Genomic DNA, 24,323 nt, shown 5'->3' on the forward strand with positions numbered 1-24,323 from the left:
CTCTTCCCAACAGGGAGGTAGTTTGCGACACAATACGAAAATTGTGTCAAAATCAAGTTATCGTCAAGGTTCCCCAGTCACCTTTCGAGCCTGTTTGTGGTCCCGAAGCCGGTCGGCTCGGTCAGACAAATCCTAAACCTGAAATCCCTGAATTTCTACCTAAGGAGATTCAACTTCAAGATGGAGTCTCTCCGAGCAGTGATCTCCAGTCTGGAGGAAGGGGATTTTATGGTGTCGGTGGACATAAAAGATGCCTACTTACATGTTCCCATTTATCCTACGCATCAGGCTTACCTAAGATTGCAATTCAGAATTGTCTATCAATTTCAAACGTTGCCGTTTGGGGAAAATCCTCGGAGCCGTGGATAGACCAAAGTGATGGCGGAGATGATGGTTCTCCTTCGCAAGCAATACCCATTCTTGGACAATCTCCTGATAAAGGCGAGATCCAGGGACCAGTTGGTCCAAAACGTTGCACTCTCCATGACAGTTCTTCAACGACATGGTTGGCTCCTAAACTTGCGAAAATCACAGTTGATTCCGATGACGTGGTTGACATTTTTGGGAATGATATTGGACACAGAACTACAGAGTCTTTCTTCCTGTGGAAAAGGCTCTGGAACTTCAAAGTCTGGTCAAATTCTGAAACCAGCAAGAGTGTCAATCCATCAATGCATTCGGTTGCTGGGGAAGATGGTTGCGGCCTAAGAGGCCATTCAGTTTGGCAGGTTCCATGCCAGAGTGTTTCAGTGGGACCTGTTGGACAAGTGGACCGGGTCCCATCTGCACCAGAGGATAATCCTGTCTTCCAAGACCAGGGTATCACTTCTGTGGTGGCTGCACAGCTCTCACCTCCTACAGGGGCGCAGGTTCGGGATACAGGACTGGGTCCTAGTGACCACGGATGCAAGTCTCCGATGCTGGGGGGCAGTCACAAGAGGAGAAAACTTCCAAAGGAAGATGGTCAAGTCAGGAAACTTGTCTCCACATAAATGTTCTGGAGTTAATGGCCATTTGCTTCTGCAACGGCTTCTGCAGGCGGAACATCTTCTTCGAGATCTGTCTGTACTGATCCAGTCGGACAACAGCAGTAGCGTACATAAACCGTCAGGGCGGAACGAAAATCAGAGCGGCGATGGCAGAAGCCACAAGGATTTTCCGCTGGCCGGAAAAACATGCAAGCGCTCTGTCAGCGGTATTCATTCCAGGAGTGGACAACTGGGAAGCAGACTTCCTCAGCAGACACGATCTCCATCCAGGAGAGTGGGGCCTCCACCAAGAAGTCTTCGCAGAGGTGACAAGTCGTTGGGGAGTTCCTCAAATAGACATGATGGCATCTCGTCTCAACAAGGAGCTTCAGCGATATTGTTCCAGGTCAAGGGACCCTCAAGCAATAGCAGTGGATGCACTGGTGACACCGTGGGTGTTTCAGTCGGTGTATGTATTCCCTCCACTTCCTCTCATTCCAAAAGTTCTAAAGATCATAAGAAGAACAAAGATCCGGGCGATCCTCATTGTCCCAGACTGGCCAAGGAGGGCCTGGTATCCAGAGCTTCAGGAATTACTCATAGGAGATCCCTGGCCTCTTCCTCTGCGCAAGGACCTGTTACAACAGGGGCCGTGCGTGTATCAGGACTTACCGCGTCTGCGTTTGACGGCATGGCGGTTAAGGGTATTCCCAGTGAAGTAATTCCCACACTTATTCAGGCCAGAAAATAAGATTTTACTCACCGGTAAATCTATTTCTCGTAGTCCGTAGTGGATGCTGGGAACTCCGTAAGGACCATGGGGAATAGACGGGCTCCGCAGGAGAATGGGCACTCTATAAGAAAGATTTGGTACTATCTGGTGTGCACTGGCTCCTCCCTCTATGCCCCTCCTCCAGACCTCAGTTAGGATACTGTGCCCGGAAGAGCTGACACAATAAGGAAGGATTTGGAATCCCGGGTAAGACTCATACCAGCCACACCAATCACACCGTATAACTCGTGATACTATACCCAGGTAACAGTATGAAATATAACAGAGCCTCTCAACAGATGGCTCAACAATAACCCTTTAGTTAGGCAATAACTATATACAAGTATTGCAGACAATCCGCACTTGGGATGGGCGCCCAGCATCCACTACGGACTACGAGAAATAGATTTACCGGTGAGTAAAATCTTATTTTCTCTGACGTCCTAGTGGATGCTGGGAACTCCGTAAGGACCATGGGGATTATACCAAAGCTCCCAAACGGGCGGGAGAGTGCGGATGACTCTGCAGCACCGAATGAGAGAACTCAAGATCCTCCTTAGCCAGGGTATCAAATTTGTAGAATTTAGCAAACGTGTTTGCCCCTGACCAAGTTGCAGCTCGGCAAAGTTGTAAAGCCGAGACCCCTCGGGCAGCCGCCCAAGATGAGCCCACCTTCCTCGTGGAATGGGCTTTCACTGATTTAGGATGCGGCAATCCAGCCGCAGAATGCGCCAGCTGAATTGTGCTACAAATCCAGCGAGCAATAGTCTGCTTAGAAGCAGGAGCACCTATCTTGTTGGGTGCATACAGGACAAAAAGCGAGTCAGTTTTCCTGACTCCAGCCGTCCTGGAAACATAAATTTTCAAGGCCCTGACTACGTCCAATAACTTGGAATCCTCCAAGTCCCTAGTAGCCGCAGGCACCACAATAGGTTGGTTCAAGTGAAAAGCTGATACCACCTTAGGGAGAAACTGAGGACGAGTCCTCAATTCTGCCCTATCCATATGGAAAATCAGATAAGGGCTTTTACATGACAAAGCCGCCAATTCTGACACACGCCTGGCCGAAGCCAAGGCCAATAACATGACCACTTTCCACGTGAGATATTTCAGATCCACAGTTTATAGTGGTTCAAACCAATGTGATTTTAGGAAACTCAACACCACATTGAGATCCCAAGGTGCCACAGGAGGCACAAAAGGGGGCTGAATATGAAGCACTCCCTTTACAAAAGTCTGAACTTCAGGCAGTGAAGCCAGTTCTTTCTGGAAGAAAATCGACAGGGCCGAAATCTGGACCTTAATGGAACCCAATTTTAGGCCCATAGTCACTCCCGACTGTAGAAAGTGCAGAAAACGACCCAGCTGAAATTCCTCTGTTGGGGCCTTCCTGGCCTCACACCACGCAACATATTTTCGCCAAATACGGTGATAATGGTTTGCGGTTACTTCTTTCCTGGCTTTTATCAGCGTAGGAATGGCTTCCTCCGGAATGCCCTTTTCCTTTAGAATCCGGAATTCAACCGCCATGCCGTCAAACGCAGCCGCGGTAAGTCTTGGAACAGACAGGGCCCCTGCTGTAGCAGATCCTGTCTGAGCGGTAGAGGCCATGGGTCCTCTGATATCATTTCTTGAAGTTCTGGGTACCAAGCTCTTCTTGGCCAATCCGGAACCACGAGTATCGTTCTTACTCCTCGCCTTCTTATTATTCTCAGTACCTTTGGTATGAGAGGCAGAGGAGGGAACACATAAACCGACTGGTACACCCACGGTTTCACTAGAGCGTCCACAGCTATCGCCTGAGGGTCCCTTGACCTGGCGCAATATCTCTTTAGCTTTTTGTTGAGGCGGGACGCCATCATGTCCACCTGTGGCCTTTCCCAACGGTTTACCAACAGCAGGAAGACTTCTGGATGAAGTCCCCACTCTCCCGGGTGTAGGTCGTGTCTGCTGAGGAAGTCTGCTTCCCAGTTGTCCACTCCCGGAATGAACACTGCTGACAGTGCTAACACATGATTTTCCGCCCATCGGAGAATCCTTGTGGCTTCTGCCATCGCCATCCTGCTTCTTGTGCCGCCCTGTCGGTTTACATGGGCGACTGCCGTGATGTTGTCTGACTGGATCAGTACCGGCTGGTTTTGAAGCAGGGGTTTTGCCTGACTTAGGGCATTGTAAATGGCCCTTAGTTCCAGAATATTTATGTGCAGGGAAGTCTCCTGACTTGACCATAGTCCTTGGAAGTTTCTTCCCTGTGTGACTGCTCCCCAGCCTCGAAGACTGGCATCCGTGGTCACCAGGACCCAGTCCTGTATGCCGAATCTGCGGCCCTCTAGAAGATGAGCACTCTGCAGCCACCACAGTAGAGACACCCTGGTCCTTGGAGACAGGGTTATCAGCTGATGCATCTGAAGATGCGATCCCGACCACTTGTCCAAGAGGTCCCACTGGAAGGTCCTTGCATGGAACCTGCCGAATGGAATTGCTTCGTATGAAGCCACCATTTTTCCCAGGACTCGTGTGCAGTGATGCACCGATACCCGTTTTGGTTTTAGGAGGTCTCTGACTAGAGATGACAGCTCCTTGGCTTTCTCCTGCGGGAGAAACACTTTTTTCTGTTCTGTGTCCAAAATCATCCCCAGGAACAGTAAGCGTGTGGAAGGAACCAGTTGTGACTTTCGAATGTTTAGAATCCAGCCATGCTGTTGTAGCACTTCCCGAGATAGTGCTACTCCGACCAGTAACTGCTCCCTGGACCTCGCCTTTATAAGGAGATCGTCCAAGTACGGGATAATTAAAACTCCCTTTTTTCGAAGGAGTATCATCATTTCTGCCATTACCTTGGTAAACACCCTCGGTGCCGTGGACAGTCCAAACGGTAGTGTCTGGAATTGGTAATGGCAATCCTGTACCACAAATCTGAGGTACTCCTGGTGAGGAAGGTAAATGGGGACATGCAGGTAAGCATCCTTGATGTCCAGGGATACCATGTAATCCCCCTCGTCCAGGCTTGCAATAACCGCCCTGAGCGATTCCATCTTGAACTTGAATTTTGTTATGTATGTGTTCAAGGATTTCAAATTTAAAATGGGTCTCACCGAACCGTCCGGTTTCGGTACCACAAACAGTGTGGAATAGTAGCCCCGTCCTTGTTGAAGTAGGGGTACCTTGACTATCACCTGCTGGGAATACAGCCTGTGAATGGCCTCTAGCACAGCCTCCCTGCCCGAGGGAGTTGTCGGTAAGGCCGATTTGAGGAAACGGCGGGGGGGGAGGCGCCTCGAATTCCAGCTTGTACCCCTGAGATACTACTTGAAGGATCCAGGGATCCACCCGTGAGCGAACCCACTGATCGCTGAAATTTTTGAGGCGGCCCCCCACCGTACCTGGCTCCGCCTGTGGAGCCCCACCGTCATGCGGCGGATTTGGAAGAAGCGGGGGAGGACTTTTGGTCCTGGGAACCTGCTGTGTGTTGCAGCTTTTTCCCCCTTCCTCTGCCTCTAGACAGAAAGGACCCGCCTTTTCCCCGCCTGTTTTTCTGGGGTCGAAAGGACTGTACCTGGTAATACGGCGCTTTCTTAGGCTGTGAGGGGACATGGGGCAAAAATGCTGACTTCCCAGCTGTTGCTGTGGAAACAAGGTCTGAGAGACCATCCCCGAATAACTCCTCACCCTTATAAGGCAAAACTTCCATGTGCCTTTTAGAATCTGCATCTCCTGTCCACTGCCGAGTCCATAAGCCTCTCCTAGCAGAAATGGACAATGCACTTATTCTAGATGCCAGCCGGCAGATCTCCCTCTGTGCATCTCTCATGTATAAGACTGAGTCTTTTATATGCTCTACGGTTAGCAATATAGTGTCCCTGTCTAGGGTGTCAATATTTTCCGACAGGGAATCTGACCAAGCAGCAGCAGCACTGCACATCCAGGCTGAAGCAATAGCTGGTCTCAGTATAACACCAGTGTGTGTGTGTATATAGACTTCAGGATAGCCTCCTGCTTTCTATCAGCAGGTTCCTTTAGGGCGGCCGTATCCGGAGACGGTAGTGCCACCTTTTTAGACAAACGTGTGAGCGCTTTATCCACCCTAGGGGGAGTTTCCCAACGTGACCTATCCTCTGGCGAGAAAGGGAACGCCATTAGTAATTTTTTTGAAATTACCAATTTTTTATCGGGGAAAGCCCACGCTTCTTCACACACATCATTCAATTCCTCAGATGGGTGAAAAACTATTGGCAGTTTTTTCTCCCCAAACATAATACCCTTTTTTGAGGTACCTGGGTTTATATCAGAAAGGTATAATACCTCTTTCATTGCCTCAATCATGCAACGAATGGCCCTAGTGGACATTAAATTTGACTCATCGTCGTCGACACTGGCATCAGTATCCGTGTCGACATCTGTGTCTGCCATCTGAGGTAGTGGGCGTTTCAGGGCCCCTGACGGCCTTTGAATTGTCTGGGCAGGCACGAGCTGAGAAGCCGGCTGTCCCGCATTTGGCATGTCGTCAAATTTTTTTATGTAAGGAGTCGACACTTGCACGTAATTCCCTCCATAAGTCCATCCACTCAGGTGTCTGCCCCGCAGGGGGTGACATCACATTTATAGGCATCTGCTCCGCCTCCACATAAGCCTCCTCATCAAACATGTCGACACAGCCGTACCGACACACCGCACACACACAGGGAATGCTCTTAAAGGAGACAGGACCCCACAAAAGCCCTTTGGGGAGACAGAGAGAGAGTATGCCAGCACACACCAGAGCGCTATAATAATGCAGGGACTAACTGAATTATGACCCTTTATAGCTGCTTATAGTATTAAACTGCGCCTAAATTTAGTGCCCCTCTCTCTTTTTTACCCTTTCTGTAGTGTAGACTGCAGGGGAGAGTCAGGGAGCTTCCTTCCAGCGGAACTGTGAGGGAAAAATGGCGCCAGTGTGCTGAGGGAGATGGCTCCGCCCCTTTTTCAGCTGACTTTTCTCCCGCTTTTTCTGTATTCTGGCAGGGGTAATTACCACATATATAGCCTCTGGGGCTATATATTGTGGTTATTTTGCCAGCCAAGGTGTTTTTATTGCTGCTCAGGGCGCCCCCCCCCCCCCAGCGCCCTGCACCCTCAGTGACCGGAGTGTGAAGTGTGTATGAGGAGCAATGGCGCACAGCTGCAGTGCTGTGCGCTACCTTGGTGAAGACTGAAGTCTTCTGCCGCCGATTTTCCGGACCATCTTCATGCTTCTGGCTCTGCAAGGGGGACGGCGGCGCGGCTCCGGGAACGAACACCAAGGACGGGTCCTGCGGTCGATCCCTCTGGAGCTAATGGTGTCCAGTAGCCTAAGAAGCCCAAGCTAGCTGTAAGCAGGTAGGTTCGCTTCTTCTCCCCTTAGTCCCTCGATGCAGTGAGCCTGTTGCCAGCAGGTCTCACTGTAAAATAAAAAAATAAGAATTTACTTACCGATAATTCTATTTCTCGGAGTCCGTAGTGGATGCTGGGGTTCCTGAAAGGACCATGGGGAATAGCGGCTCCGCAGGAGACAGGGCACAAAAAGTAAAGCTTTAGGATCAGGTGGTGTGCACTGGCTCCTCCCCCTATGACCCTCCTCCAAGCCAGTTAGGTACTGTGCCCGGACGAGCGTACACAATAAGGGAGGAATTATGAATCCCGGGTAAGACTCATACCAGCCACACCAATCACACCGTACAACTTGTGATCTAAACCCAGTTAACAGTATGATAACAGCGGAGCCTCTGAAAAGATGGCTCACAACAATAATAACCCGATTTTTGTAACTATGTACAAGTATTGCAGATAATCCGCACTTGGGATGGGCGCCCAGCATCCACTACGGACTCCGAGAAATAGAATTATCGGTAAGTAAATTCTTATTTTCTCTATCGTCCTAGTGGATGCTGGGGTTCCTGAAAGGACCATGGGGATTATACCAAAGCTCCCAAACGGGCGGGAGAGTGCGGATGACTCTGCAGCACCGAATGAGAGAACTCCAGGTCCTCTTTTGCCAGGATATCAAATTTGTAGAATTTTACAAACGTGTTCTCCCCTGACCACGTAGCTGCTCGGCAGAGTTGTAATGCCGAGACCTCTCGGGCAGCCGCCCAAGATGAGCCCACCTTCCTTGTGGAATGGGCCTTAACCGATTTAGACTGTGGCAGGCCTGCCTCAGAATGTGCAAGTTGAATTGTGTTACAAATCCAACGAGCAATCGCCTGCTTAGAAGCAGGCGCACCCAACTTGTTGGGTGCATACAGTATAAACAGCGAGTCAGATTTTCTGACTCCAGCTGTCCTGGAACATATTTTCAGGGCCCTGACAACTCCTAGCAACTTGGAGTCCTCCAAGTCCCTAGTAAGTGCAAGGCACCACAATAAGCTGGTTCAGGTGAAACACTGACACCACCTTAGGGAGAGAACTGGGGACGAGTCCGCAGCTCTGCCCTGTCCGAATGGACAAACAGATATGGGCTTTTTTGAGAAAAAACCACCAATTTGACACTCGCCTGGTCCAGGCCAGGGCCAAGAGCATGGTCACTTTTTATGTGAGATGCTTCAAATCCACATATTTGACTGGTTTTAAACCAATGTGATTTGAGGAATCCCAGAACTACGTTGAGATCCCACAGTGCCACTGGAGGCACAAAAAAGGGGTTTGTATATGCAATACTCCCTTGACAAACTTCTGGACTTAAGGAACTGAAGCCAATTCTTTCTGGAAGAAAATTTACAGGGCCGAATTTGAACCTTAATGGACCCCAATTTGAGGCCCATAGACACTCCTGTTTGCAGGAAATGCAGGAAACGACCGAGTTGAAATTTCTTTGTGGGGCCTTCCTGGCCTCACACCACGCAACATATTTTCGCCACACGTGGTGATAATGTTGTGCGGTCACCTCCTTTCTGGCTTTGACCAGGGTAGGAATGACCTCTTCCGGAATGCCTTTTTTCCCTTAGGATCCGGCTTTCCATCGCCATGCCGACAAACGCAGCTGCGGTAAGTCTTGGAACAGACATGGTACTTGCTGAAGCAAGTCCCTTCTTAGCGGCAGAGGCCATAAGACCTCTGTAAGCATCTCTTGAAGTTCCGGGTACCAAGTCCTTCTTGGCCAATCCGGAGCCATGAGTATAGTTCTTACTCCTCTACGTCTTATAATTCTCAGCACCTTAGGTATGAGAAGCAGAGGAGGGAACACATACACCGACTGGTACACCCACGGTGTTACCAGAACGTCCACATCTATTGCCTGAGGGTCTCTTGACCTGGCGCAATACCTGTCCCGTTTTTTGTTCAGACGGGACGCCATCATGTCCACCTTTGGTATTTCCCAACGGTTTACAATCATGTGGAAAAAACTTCTCAATGAAGTTTCCACTCTCCCGGGTGGAGGTCGTGCTGAGGAAGTCTGCTTCCCAGTTTCCATTCCCGGGATGAAAAACTGCTGACAGTGTTATCACATGATTTTCCGCCCAGCGAAAAGTCCTTGCAGTTTCTGCCATTGCCCTCCTGCTTCTTGTGTCGCCCTGTCTGTTTACGTGGGCGACTGCCGTGATGTTTTTCCCACTGGATCAATACCGGCTGACCTTGAAGCAGAGGTCTTGCTAAGCTTAGAGCATTATAAATTTACCCTTAGCTCCAGTATATTTATGTGGAGAAAAGTCTCCATACTTGATCACACTCCCTGGAAATTTTTTCCTTGTGTGACTGCTCCCCAGCCTCTCAGGCTGGGCTCCGTGGTTACCAGCATCCAATCCTGAATGCCGAATCTGCTGCCCTCTAGAAGATGAGCACTCTATAACCACCACAGGAGAGACACCCTTGTCCTTGGATATTGGGTTATCCGCTGATGCATCTGAAGATGCGATCCGGACCATTTGTCCAGCAGATCCCACTGAAAAGTTCTTACGTGAAATCTGCCGAATGGAATTGCTTCGTAGGAAGCCACCATTTTTACCAGGACCCTTGTGCAATGATGCACTGTTTGTAGGAGGTTCCTGACTTGCTCGGATAACTCCCTGGCTTTCTCTTCCGGGAGAAACACCTTTTTCTGGACTGTGTCCAGAATCATCCCTAGGCACAGCAGACGTGTCGTCGGGATCAGCTGCGATTTTGGAATATTTAGAATCCACCCGTGCTGATTGTAGCAGTATCCGAGATAGTGCTACTCCGACCTCCAACTGTTCCCTGGACTATGCCCCTATCAGGAGATCGTCCAAGTAAGGGATAATTAATACGCCTTTTCTTCGAAGAAGAATCATCAATTCGGCCATTACCTTGGTAAAGACCCCAGGGTGCCGTGGACAATCCAAACGGCAGCGTCTGAAACTGATAGTGACAGTTCTGCACCACGAACCTGAGGTACCCTTAGTGAGAAGGGCAAATTTGGGACATAGAGGTAAGCATCCCTGATGTCCCGGGACACTATATAGTCCCCTTATTCCTGGTTCGTTATCACTGCTCTGAGTGACTTCATCTTAATTTGAACCTTTGTAAGTGTTCAAAAACAAATTTTTAGAATAAGTCTCACCTAGCCTTCTGGCTTCAGTACCACAATATAGTGTGGAATAATACCCCTTTTCTGTAGTAGGAGGGGTAATTTAATTATCACCTGCTGGGAATACAGCTTGTGAATTTTTTTCCATACTACCTCCTTGTCGGAGGGAGACTTGGTAAAGCAGACTTCAGGAGCCTGCGAAGGGGAAACGTCTCGACATTCCCATCTGTACCCCCGGGATACTACTTGTAGGATCCAGGGGTCCTGTACGGTCTCAGCGCCATGCTGAGAACTTGTCAGACGCGGTGGAACGCTTCTGTTCCTGGGAATGGGCTGCCTGCTGCAGTCTTCTTCCCTTTCCTCTATCCCTGGGCAGATATGATCTTATAGGGACGAGAGGACTGAGGCTGAAAAGACGGTGTCTTTTTCTGCAGAGATGTGACTTAGGGTAAAAAACGGTGGATTTTCCAGCAGTTGCCGTGACCACCAGGTCCGATGGACCGACCCCAAACAAGTCCTCTTCCTGTATACGGCCATACTGTGCCGTTTGGAATCTGCATCACCTGACCACTGTCGTGTCCATAACATCTTCTGGCAGTTATGGACATCGCGTTTATTCATGATGCCAGAGTGCAAATATCCCTCTGTGCATCTCGCATATATAGAAATGCTCTATAGTCAATAAAATACTGTCCCTGTCAAGGGTATCAATATTTTTAGTCAGGGAATCCGACCAAGCCACCCTAGCTCTGCACATCCAGGCTGAGGCGATCGCTGGCCGCAGTATAACACCAGTATGTGTGTATATACTTTTTATTATATTTTCCAGCCTTGTCAGCTGGTCCTTGAGGACGGCCCTATCTATAGACGGTACCGCCACTTGTTTTGATAAGCGTGTGAGCGCCTTATCCACCTTAAAGGGTGTTTCCCAACGCGCCCTAACTTCTGGCGGGAAAGGGTATACCGCCCATAATTTTCTATCGGGGGGAACCCACGCATCATCACACACTTTATTTAATTTATCTGATTCAGGAAAAACTATGGTAGTTTTTTCACATCCCACATAATACCCTCTTTTGTGGTACTTGTAGTATCAGAAATACGTAACACCTCCTTCATTGCCTTTAACGTGTGGCCCTAATAAGGAATACGTTTGTTTATTCACCGTCGACACTGGATTCAGTGTCCCTGTCTGTGTCTGTGTCGACCGACTAAAGTAAACGGGCGTTTTAAAACCCTTGACGGTGTTTTTGAGACGTCTGGACCGTACTAATTGTTTGTCGGCCGTCTCATGTCGTCAACCGACCTTGCAGCGTGTTGACATTATCACGTAATTTCCTAAATAAGCCATCCATTCCGGTGTCGACTCCCTAGAGAGTGACATCACCATTACAGGCAATTGCTCCGCCTCCTCACCAACATCGTCCTCCTACCTGTCGACACACACGTACCGACACACAGCACACACACAGGGAATGCTCTGATAGAGGACAGGACCCACTAGCCCTTTGGAGAGACAGAGGGAGAGTTTGCCAGCACACACCAAAAACGCTATAATTATATAGGGACAACCTTATATAAGTGTTTTCCCTTATAGCATCTTAATATATATATATAAGCATATCGCCAAATTAGTGCCCCCCCTCTCTGTTTTAACCCTGTTTCTGTAGTGCAGTGCAGGGGAGAGCCTGGGAGCCTTCCCTCCAGCCTTTCTGTGAGGGAAAATGGCGCTGTGTGCTGAGGAGATAGGCCCCGCCCCTTTTTCGGCGGCCTCGTCTCCCGCTCTTAACGGATTCTGGCAGGGGTTAAATATCTCCATATAGCCTCCGGAGGCTATATGTGAGGTATTTTTAGCCAAAATAGGTATTCATTTGCCTCCCAGGGCGCCCCCCTCCCAGCGCCCTGCACCCTCAGTGACTGCCGTGTGAAGTGTGCTGAGAGGAAAATGGCGCACAGCTGCAGTGCTGTGCGCTACCTTTAGAAGACTGAGGAGTCTTCTGCCGCCGATTCTGGACCTCTTCTTACTTCAGCATCTGCAAGGGGGCCGGCGGCAAGGCTCCGGTGACCATCCAGGCTGTACCTGTGATCGTCCCTCTGGAGCTGATGTCCAGTAGCCAAGAAGCCAATCCATCCTGCACGCAGGTGAGTTCACTTCTTCTCCCCTAAGTCCCTCGTTGCAGTGATCCTGTTGCCAGCAGGACTCACTGTAAAATAAAAAACCTAAGCTAAACTTTCCTAAGCAGCTCTTTAGGAGAGCCACCTAGATTGCACCCTTCTCGGCCGGGCACAAAAATCTAACTGGCTTGGAGGAGGGTCATAGGGGGAGGAGCCAGTGCACACCACCTGATCCTAAAGCTTTACTTTTTGTGCCCTGTCTCCTGCGGAGCCGCTATTCCCCATGGTCCTTTCAGGAACCCCAGCATCCACTAGGACGATAGAGAAACCTAATTTAAACTTTCTTTCTAGAAGCTCAGGAGAGCCCCTAGTGTGCAACCAGCTCGGGCCGGGCACAGAAATCTAACTGAGGTCTGGAGGAGGGGCATAGAGGGAGGAGCCAGTGCACACCAGATAGTACCAAATCTTTCTTATAGAGTGCCCAGTCTCCTGCGGAGCCCGTCTATTCCCCGTGGTCCTTACGGAGTTCCCAGCATCCACTAGGACGTCAGAGAAAAGGGGTAACGTCTAAACATTACCACCGTATTTGGAGAAAATATGCTTCTTGGTGTGAATCCAAGGGGGCTCCTACGGAAGAGTTTCGCTTAGGACGTTTTCTCCATTTTCTACAAGCAGGTGTGGATGCGGGCCTAAAATTTGGCTTGATTAAGGTACAGATTTCAGCCTTATCGGTTTTCTTTCAGAAACAATTGGCCTCCCTTCCAGAAGTTCAGACTTTCGTGAAAGGCGTGTTGCACATCCAACCTCCATTTGTGCCTCCAGTGGCACCATGGGATCTTAATGTGGTGTTGCAGTTCCTTAAATCACATTGGTTTGAACCTTTACGGAAGGTGGAGTTGAAACTCCTCACCTGGAAAGTGGTCATCCTGTTGGCCTTGGCATCTGCAAGGCGGGTGTCTGAGTTAGCGGCCTTGTCTCACAAGAGCCCTTATTTGATCTTCCATGAAGATAGAGCTGAATTGAGGACACGCAAGCAATTTTTACCGAAGGTGGTTTCCTCTTTCCACATAAACCAACCTATTGTACCTGTGGCTACTGACGCCTTCACGGAGTCGAAATCTCTGGATGTGGTCAGAGCTTTGAAGATTTCTGTCGCCAGAACGGCACAGATTAGGAAAACTGAGGCTCTGTTTGTCCTGTATGCTCCCAACAAGGTTGGGTGTCCTGCTTCCAAGCAGACCATTGCACGCTGGATCTGTAACACGATTCAGCATGCTCATTCCACGGCTGGATTGCCATTACCGGAATCGGTGAAGGCCCATTCTACTAGAAAGGTGGGCTCGTCCTGGGCGGCTGCCCGGGGGGTGTCGGCATTGCAACTTTGCCGAGCAGCTACTTTGTCGGGGTCAAACACTTTTGCAAAGTTCTACAAATTTGACACCTTGGCCGATGAAGACCTTAAGTTCGGTCAATCGTTGCTGCAGAGTCGTCCGCACTCTCCCGCCCATTCTAGAGCTTTGGTATAACCCCATGGTCCTAATGGTGTCCCCAGCAACCTCTAGGACGTATGAGAAAATAGGATTTTAATACCTACCGGTAAATCCTTTTCTCTTAGTCCATAGAGGATGCTGGGCGACCGTCCCGGTGCGTAATGTATCTGCAGTTAATAGTTATGGTTACACATATGTTGTGTTACGTTTATTGTCAGCCTATTGCTGCTATTATTCATGCCGTTGGCCTGTGTTCTGTTGAATGCCATGTTCTGCGGCATGGTTGAGGTGTGAGCTGGTATGACTCTCACCATAGTTTAACAATAAATCCTTTCCTCGAAATGTCCGTCTCCCTGGGCACAGTTCCTATAACTGGAGTCTGGAGGAGGAGCATAGAGGGAGGAGCCAGTTCACACCCTTTCAAAGTCTTAAAGTGCCCATGTCTCCTGCGGATCCCGTCTATACCCCATGGTTCTTATGATGTCCACAGCATCCTCTACGGACTAAGAGAAAAGGATTTACCGGTAGGTATTAAAATCCTATTATTACCCTATATAGGTTCCTTCAATCCAGTTTTATACACCATATTAATTATACTTCTATGTGTTATATAGAGTGGACATAGGGTCTGATTCATTAAGGATTGCAAATGCGAGCAGCTTTGCATTTGCAATCCTTAGCAATGCAAATGCAGGAGGAGGTGCATACCACCTCCTACCTGCATTTGTCATGTGATCGCATATTGGGCCTAATTCTGAGTTGATCGCAGCAGCAATTTTAAATATAACATGTGCAGAGAGAGTAAGATTTGGGTGGGGTGTATTCAAACTGAAATCTAAATTGCAGTGTAAAAATAAAGCAGCCAGTATTTACCCTGCACAGAAACAAAATAACCCACCCAAATCTAACTCTCTCTGCAAATGTTATATCTGCCCCCCCTGCAGTGCACATGGTTTTGCCCAACTGCTAAAAAATTTCCTGCTGCGATCAACTTGGAATTACCCCCATTAGATGAACATCTCAACGTTCATCTGCGATGGCTGGCTTACTCAGCCTTGCCGTTGCAGTGCGGCTTGCGGGGCCAAGGAGACTATCTTGCGATGAAGTCCTTGGCCTCGACACTCCCAGAAAACGGGAGCAAAACGCCCGTTTTCCCGAACGACCCTCCCCGCCTCTGCCTGTCAATCAGCCAGAGGCGTTCACATATGTGCACTGTGACTGCAGGACCCATCCTGCACATGCATTAAGTGATCAGTAATGAATCAGGCCCATAGACACATGTAGTGGATGGTAGCACAATCATGCATACATTATATTAAATTCACTTTGGGCAATGGTCTTATTTTAAAATTAAATATAATAAGATGCCCAGACTCAGTATATTGTCATTATGTCAACATTCACAATGTTGACAGCGACATGTCAACAATGTCAGAATGTTGGCACATGATTTTTGGGGTAGGCTTAGGTTTAACACACAATCCCACTGTAGACATTCGCAATGTTGATATTATGTCAGTATCAACATGATAAATGTCAATATTATGCTGTCGACATGTTGAGTGTTAACATAATATACCACATCCCCTTGACTCATATTACATTATTTCTAATTAAGCTACTTTCTATGTTAAGAAAATAACTGTTATAGCAACCGCTAACGTTATTGTTCATTGACTGGCCCGAACATGCCGTTTTGGCCGACATAAACAAAACTGAGCTGCATGTACAGATGACAATTATACCGTTAACGACCTGAGGGAGCACACCCTTTATTAATGACATAGTGTATACATACTCAGCAATATTATAAACGATATCACTCAAAAGGGTGAAAATGAGCGATATCATTTAAAATATTGCATAGTGTGTACCCCAGCTTGTGTCAGTTTTGTTTGTTTACTGCACATAAGTTTATTTCAGCTGTTGTAGGCTGAAGCAGCATCATCATATACTCTCTATATGATAAGATGGGAAAATTGCATGGATGCATTCCTTGTGACATTTTTCAACTGATTTATGTCTGTATGGTGATTGCTGGATGCAACAATAGAAACAAAATATGAAAAATATATGGAAAGTTCTTTAGGTGAAAACCAGTACTTCAAACCTGCTGAGGTTCATGTGTTTCACTGACAGTGTCACATAAACAGGCAGGAATAATGTTATGAAGCAGGAATGTAATGACTATTAGTCAAGGTTTACTATCAAGCGAGACATATTTCACCTGTACACAACGCTGGTATGCAGTGCTACAACAGAGGAGAGAGGAACTTTATCAGCAGGAAGTATAGAGTAAAGGTCTGAGGTGGAGTAAATCCCGATTTGGCAGCAGGTAAGAAAAACTGCAGGCTTCATGGAACGTCTTGTTAGTGATGCTCAATATTTCCAACAAATGTATATTTGTAATTACCCCAGCCACCCCACAGTTGTTTCCACTTCTGAAATGTAACATTAAGGCACAACACAAGTCTCTACTGTGAAGAAATAATGCAACAGAAACAAGTCGTTCATCCACACATGGCAAACCATGAATAAATAATGAATTAATCCTAACAATAACCAAGACCACAATATTGCAGCCTGAGTGTACAGCCCCATGAATGTAAATAAATAAGTTATAGTTATTTTAGCACCTTTGTGACATTCACTTTTTCATAAATTATATATATTTTATGTAGTGTTGGGCAACCTAAAGTAAAGTGAAATCTATTCCTACTTTTACTACCTGCTGGAACAACAGCCAACTCAGAGCTAGTAGCCTAAAGCTACTGAGGTAGCAAGAGGCTATTCTGTGCCCTGAGTTCCAAGAAATCTTTATGATTACTACAATATGCTTATCCCATCAGGGAAGAATATGATTGCAATTGACAAGCCTCTCCTAGGTGCAATTTATTGACAAACAACCCAAACATGACATTAGTACGAGGGATTGTGATTCTGCACAAGTCTAGCAGTATAACTTAGAATAGAATATAACCAAAAATAATGAAGTCCTATCAGGGAATAGATCCCTAGATTTCTATCACTTGGTGGTGGGCCCCGAGCCAGTAGTGAGTATATTGTTAGGGAAAAAGAGAAAGAAGGCTCTTGTGTGGGCGCACTCTTGACAACTAGAAAAGTTTTATAAAGTCAAATACAGATAAAACAAGAATTTTAATATTTATACATTAATAAATAGGTCAATGTCCACCAAACTGAAAATAGATCAAGACAGTAAAAGCGTAGGTTATAAAAACAGCGAATGTTCTGGTCTCATGTAGTTGTAGAATAACTTGAAAAAGATGTAGACACATTCAGTACTGCATCTATTTCACCTTCACCAGTACAGATGAATCTGTATTAATGAGACCATCATAGGTCAAGAAAAAAAATGTATATAAAGAGACCATAATTGGTCAAGAAAACACCTCGGCTAACCTCACCCCCAATTTTTATGTGGGGGTCCCGCATAGAGGGATCAAACTGTGCGTATATGTCCTTTAATAATATGCCAGCCAATTGCTCTGCTGTTATAATCAAAATCCAAAGTGATGAAAGAAGAAGACATTGCAAGACATGTAACGAGCTCAATAACACCTGTCAATACACATACTGCAGAATATAGAATGAATATTTTAACTTTGTGTTCAGTCTTTAAGTGTGGTACAAGCCTTTCCACCACATGGCCTGTAGTCTCATTCCAAATATTATTGTATCCTGCATTGTATTTTGTTATACACAATCAAATAACTTTCCGATTTATAAATGCCCTGTTGCAAATTTAACAACATCATTTTATGTTTTCAACTGGCTTATGCGCTTTACAGCCAAATCTTTATGGGCCTGATCCAGTAGTGGATGCATCAGATCTGTGAAAATAAGCTGCATGGGATTTAGTACAGAGATGCCCACTAATGCTGCTTTCACATCGCAAACCCTGCTTTTGAAACGGTTCTTAAAACGGCTCTGAGCAGTTAAACCCCCTTCACATCGCATGTTGTAACTGGTATATTACCGTTTCATTACCGTTTTGGTACCTTTCACACTGAACCCGTTTCTCCCATAGAAAACAGTGGTTGTCATTTTAAATGGACTTTTCTGGCCCACACATTATTAATAATTATTAATTAATTATTAATTATTTGGCTAGTTGTACGATGGAACCCAGCAGCTTCAAGCATCTTTACCATGTTTTTGTAGATTACTGCATCCTTCACTGTCCCAGTGATTTGTCTAGCAAATTCTTCATCCCCTCTGATCCTAAGCAGCTCCTTAACCTCCTCATCACTCCAATTTGCCATTTTAAACTGTATTCTGTATAAAAAAAATCGTTTCCTCCAGTTTGTTTCCTTCTTCTGCCTGGTGACATCACGCATGGAGACAGCCTATCACCTTCGTGGTTTGGAAATACCGTTTCAGAGCCTTTCACATTGCACAATGAAACGGGTCTGAACCGTGCAGGACCCTGCTTTTTAACCGTTTTAAAATACCAGTAATCTGTAACCAGTAAATTCAAAGTGGCCCTTTCACACCGCAGCTAGAACTGTTTTGGAAGGCTTAAAAAATGGCAAATTTACCGGGTTAAAGCTGCGGTGTGAAAGGGGTAGAACAGTCTCAGATCTGCCGCTTGCATACAGATATGCACCATTGGACACACCTAGGTCGCACCACTGAACCTATGAGCAACCCTATGGGTGCTTAAAATGTCTGTTGCAAGTAACCTGCCAGAACCTTTACAACTGCGTACAATGATGAAGGCTCAGACACGGTCCTGAAACAGTAACAACACACCTTTATTTTTGTAGCCTCCCCCTTTACCTCCCAGAAATGGGCACTACTTGTGGTCACTCACTCTGCGAACAAATCCTGTGTTCACCATCGCTAACGAACTGCTGTGTTTGGGGACTACAGTTCTATCGCTTTTCAGCATTTGGCCCTGTAGGTTTATGCCATCTTCAAATGGGATAAACCGCTTTAAGCCTATGAAGGCTAACTTGCAGGAGAGGAATCTTGCGGTCCTGCTCCTGAAGGCTATGGCTGGCTCCCAAATCTTGCTCTGTGCACATGTGTAGTGTCAGATTCCCTGCTAGCACTGTTCTTTGAGTTCACTCTAGTACATACGGGTTCACTACGGCTGGCCGGCGGTCGGGCTCCCGGCGACCAGCATCCCGGCGCCGGGAGCCCGACCGCCGGCTTACCGACAGCTTGGCGAGCGCAAATGAGCCCCTTGCGGGCTCGCTGCGCTCGCCACGCTACGGGCACGGTGGCGCGCTACGCGCGCCACACTATTTTATTCTCCCTCTATGGGGGTCGTGGACCCCCACGAGGGAAAATAATTGTCGGTATGCCGGCTGTCGGGCTCCCGGCGCCGGTATACTGAGCGCCGGGAGCCCGCCCGCCGGCAAACAGAAGACCACCCGTACATACAGTAGTGGGGATAATCATGTAAAAAAATTCTACACTGAAAAAAACCAAACACTCTTTGTACATTGGCCTCCAAGTCAGTTATTATTCCCACGATGATCACTGCACCTGGAACAAGGCTCAACATACCTAATTTTAACTGGCACCTGCAGAGGGTGTTAGCAAAAAAAGCATTTTACGTCCAAGTAAAATAATAATGCACAAACACACTATACCGCATGACTGCATTATCACTAAAGAAACACAAAATTGCCAGAATTGGTTCAGAATAAAGGCAAGTAGTACAATACTCTGCTTATTCTAAAGATGAAGCACATTATTCGTCTCTTATACAAGTGTTGCATTACTGTTATTCAATCCGTTTCCTGATGCAAAACCCTCGTCCGTATAAGTTCAGAACATGGGCTACACTACATATACATGATAGATAGATAGATAGATAGATAGATAGATAGATAGATAGATAGGGTAAAAGCTTAGTTAGGTTAGTGTAAACTATGACTCTCTTTAATACCAGATGATTAGAATAACCGTGATGTACATGTAAAGAGTTTGCTTTGCACAATAGTTTCTACAGACCGCGGCTGTGCAGGAGACAGTGTGAGGTATAGGGGCCAGTTTACAGTAGTAGTGTTACCCTACACCGAGCAGCCCTGCGCTAGCGGGAGTACTACTGATCGGAGACAGCAATAGGAGAGCAGTCTGGGGCACCCGAGGCGGGTAGCTCTGTGTCAGGGGGTGACTGCAGGAGTCAGAGCAACAGCTAACCATGTCACATCAGAGGATAGCGGCAACACTCACCTTGGATGCCGGTCTGGTGGGACATGATAAATCCGCCTTACAGCACGAGAAGCACAACCAGGAAGTGACAGCGAGAAGGACTGCAGAGCCGGCTCCCGCGGGGGATACACGTCATCAGCCTGAGCGCGCGTTGCCGGGTAACCGAACTGCTCAGTTGCACACCACAACAACACACACAGGGCATGCTGCCCACGCCCTGATATAACGCTTTCGCAATAGTGCTTTGCTATCTGTCCTTGGCTGGCTGCTGACACACAACTCTGACTGTGCAAACATAGCAGGCAGATCATCAGAGCTGTCACATCCCTTACGTCAGTGGTTCTCAAACTGTGTGTGCCTTGGCACGGGGTACTTGCAGGGGTGCCTTGGATTGGTGGTCCAGTACCGATTCAAATTATTTATGGTCATTGTAATAAGCAAAAGCAAAAAGCTGTGCCCGTAGTTGTCAATCATAAAATATGTGGACAAACAGAAGCAAATCTTGTACCATACTTACCTACTCTCCCGGAAGCTGCGGGAGGCTCCCGTTTTTTGGGGTAGCCCCCCGCACCCCCGGAAGAGTGGGCAGGTCTCCCGCATCCTGCTCGCACCCTAGTGATGCGAGCAGGATGGAGAGATAACCTCCCGCATTCGCGGGTCCGTCGGGTGGAGAAGGGGTTAAAATGACGCAAATCGCATCATTTTAGCCCTGCCCCCTTCCCGCGGACCCGCGAATCGCGGCATTTCCCGGTGCGGGGGCGGGCTTAGTGATGTCACAGTCCGCCCCCCCCCCCCGAAGACACCTGCAGCGTCTCCTCTCCAGGCTTCTCCCAGAGAGGAGAATTAAAATGTCGGTAAGTATGTCTTGTACCTTACCGCACAATTGACCCTGATGATGACATATATACACAATCTACTTAATTTAATATCTTTTTCTAAATTTCCAATAAGAAACTTTTGGCCTAGGGGTGCTGTGAAAAACAATCTGATACTCTAGGGCACCGTGAATCAAAAAACTTTGGGAACCTTTGTCTTGCGTTATATTTTGCTTAACTGTAAAATGTTTTTAATTATTGCAGTGTCACAGGCAGCAGATCAGCATGAATCAGCCTCACATACTTCCAAAGTCTGACACAGTGCAAGGGGGGTAAGTCACCATTGCAACAGTGTGGAAACGCCAGTGTGGAGATGTGTGTAGGCGCTGGGGCGATGTGTCCGCTCTCAGCACCAGGCTCCCGGCAGAGTGCAGGGGATTTGTGTCCCCTGCAGTTACGGGCTGTGGACAGCACTGGCGCCGCTTTAGCAGCCAATAGGAAGCGCCGCCTGTGGCATTTCAAATTTGGCAGCCTCCGTGAGCCGTGATTGGTTCGCGGAGGCTGCCAAATTTGAAATCACGGGCGGCCGCTGCGAGTCACTCAGCGCTCTCCAAGTCATAGGTCCCGCCCCCAGCGAGTGACGTGAGACGCCGCTAGCAGTAGGAAGAAAAATAGGATTTTAATTGCCTACCGGTAAATCCTTTTCTCGTAGTCCATAGAGGATGCTGGGGTCCACATTAGTACCATGGGGTATAGACGGGTCCACTAGGAGCCATGGGCACTTTAAGAATTTGATAGTGTGGGCTGGCTCCTCCCTCTATGCCCCTCCTACCAGGCTCAGTCTAGAAACTGTGCCAGAGGAGACGGACATAGGGGGTCATTCCGAGTTGATCGCACGCTAGCTGTTTTTAGCAGCCGTGCAAACGCATAGTCGCCGCCCACAGGGGAGTATATTTTCGCTTTGCAAGTGTGCGAACGCCTGTGCAGCCGAGCTCTGCAAAAACATTTTGTGCATTTCCAGACTAGGTCTGAACTTACTCAGCCCTTGAGATCACTTCAGTCTTTTTGGTGCCGGAATTAACGTCACACACCCGCCCTCCAAACGCCTGGACACGCCTGCATTTTCCCTACCACTCCCAGAAAACGGTCAGTCGACACCCATAAATGCCCTCTTTCTGTCAATCTTCTTGCGATCGGCTGTGTGTCTGGATTCTTCGTTAAATCCATAGCTCAGCATCGATCCGCATTGTACCCGTACGACGTGCGTACCCATTGGGGTGCATACGCATGCGCAGTAGAGACCTAATCGCAGCGCAGTGAAAATCGGCAGCGTGCGATCAACTGGGAATGACCCCCATACTTCGAGAGAAGAAAATACACAGATAGTGGTGAGATTCACACCAGCTCACACATAAGGCAAACCAAGCTAACAAGCTTGAACAATGCAGCAACAGCTGAACAACAATACTTAACCAAGCAACAAGGCAGCACTGAACCAAGGAAACACAGCAGGACAACGAAGAGCTGGGCGGGCGCCCAGCATCCTCTATGGACTACGAGAAAAGGATTTACCGGTAAGTAATTAAAATCCCATTTTCTCATACGTCCTAGAGGATGCTGGGTACGACATCAAGACCATGGGGTATAGACGGGATCTGCAGGAGACATGGGCACTCTAAAGACTTTTCATTGGGTGCGAACTGGCTCCTCCCTCTATGCCCCTCCTCCAGACCTCAGTTTTAGAAATGTGCCCAGGTCGACTGGATGCACTCTGAGGAGCTCTACTGTGTTTCTCTGAAAAGACTTATGTTAGGTTTTTTATTTTCAGGGAGATCTGCTGGCATCAGACTCCCTGCTTCGTAGGACTGAGGGGGCAGTAGTAGGAACCAACTTCCTAAAGAGTTTCATGGCTCTGCTTCTGGCTGACAGGACACCTTTAGCTCCTGAAGGGAACTGAACGCTAGCCGTGCCTAGATGCTCACTCCCATAGCACGCCGTCACCCCCCTCACAGAGCCAGAAGTCAGAAGACAGGTGAGTGTTAGAAGACAGATCTTCAATCAAGAAAGTGACGGCTAAAGGTACCGCGCGGCTGGCGGGAGCGCAGCGCGCCATGTTGCCCACACATACACAGGCACTGCAGGGTGCAGGGCGCGGGGGCGCCCTGGGCTGCATGAAACCTATGGAAACTGGCATAAATAAGGGGCATAAGTTGCTGAGGCATAGTTCTACCCCCACCAGTATAAAAAATTACCTCATAAAAGCTGAGGAGAAACACACCATTGAAGAGTGGAGCTTCACTGCTCAGCACCATTTTCTCTCTCTCCTCAGGCTGCAGAGACAAGGCTGGTCCTCCTCCACTACTGAACAAGTATCAGGGTGCAAAACAGGGGGGGGGGGGCACAGTGAATTTGGTGCTATATAATTGTGTGATTAACATTATAAAAGCGCTGAATGTCAGTGGGCATTTTGTGTTCACAGACATTGTGTTACTGGCGCTGGGTTGTGAGCTGTCAAATCCCATCTGTGTCCCCCTGACAGATTTTACTGTGGGTCTGTCCCCCTATAAGTCCCGGAGTGTCTGTGGTGTGGTTCTGCACGTGTGTGACATGTCTGTGGCAGGGAACTCTGTGGAGACATGTTAGGGACACAGGTGTAATATGACACCAAGAGCCTGACTGGGTGAAAGTTTACATGATAGTGTGAATCATATTAGTAAGAGGTTGGACTAAATCTCATACAGAAAATGAAAATAATCTCTTGAAGATGTGATTTTTAATAGTTCTGCCTTTCATCTACAGGGACCTTTCTGGGTCACATACAAATTTGCACAAGTAGTACAAACTGATACCGACACGGACTCTGATTCCTGTGTCGACACTAGTGATTGCAGGGGAATAGGTCCTAAGTTAGCAAAAAAGCATTCAAAACATGTTTTAGCTATAAAGGAGGTGTTAGAAGTTACGAAGCCCCCTCTTTTACCACAAGGAGAGGGTTTGCTTTAGTAAAGAAGTAATGTAAGTTTCCCTCCACCTCAGGTCTGATTTAACCTGAAAGGAAATTTCAGATTCCCAAAAGGAATTCAGGCAGCTTACCTTTTTCCAAAAAAGGTGGGAGTCACCCCGCATTTTAGACAGGGCCCTGTCATAAAAGAGAAAAGGTGTTTCTCCCTGCGCCTGGAATGGCTTCACTTAAGGAGCAGACAGACCGCAAGTGAGTGAGGTGATTTATTGATGTGGCCAATGGGACACTACTCAGGCCTACCCATTGTCTGTGAGTGGGTGAGTAGTGCTATTGAAAAGTGGTCAGAAAACTTGTCATTAGACATTGACCCAATAGATGGAGACGAGATACTCCTAACGTTAGGTCATATCAAAGACGCTGCTGCGTACGTACTAGAATCCATGAAATATATTGGTTTCTTGGGATCAAGAACCGCTACCATGGCAGTATCGGCTCGGAGGGCGTTGTGGATTTGC

At 47.7% G+C, this 24,323-nt stretch overlaps 1 protein-coding gene across 1 annotated transcript in view; it reads right to left on the reverse strand.

Annotated features, from left to right (window-relative positions):
- The window catches only part of TWF1 (twinfilin actin binding protein 1), a 63,395-nt gene extending 43,162 nt beyond the window's left edge, over positions 1-20,233 (reverse strand). The window contains exon 1 of the mRNA XM_063927344.1: positions 20,053-20,233. Coding sequence (XP_063783414.1) covers positions 20,053-20,077 — 25 coding nt within the window. The 5' untranslated portion in view covers positions 20,078-20,233. The remainder of the gene's footprint in view (positions 1-20,052) is intronic.
- Positions 20,234-24,323: the final 4,090 nt, after the last annotated feature.

The sequence above is a fragment of the Pseudophryne corroboree genome, chromosome 6, assembly GCF_028390025.1.
Source record: "Pseudophryne corroboree isolate aPseCor3 chromosome 6, aPseCor3.hap2, whole genome shotgun sequence".
NCBI classification, from domain to species: Eukaryota; Metazoa; Chordata; class Amphibia; order Anura; family Myobatrachidae; genus Pseudophryne; species Pseudophryne corroboree.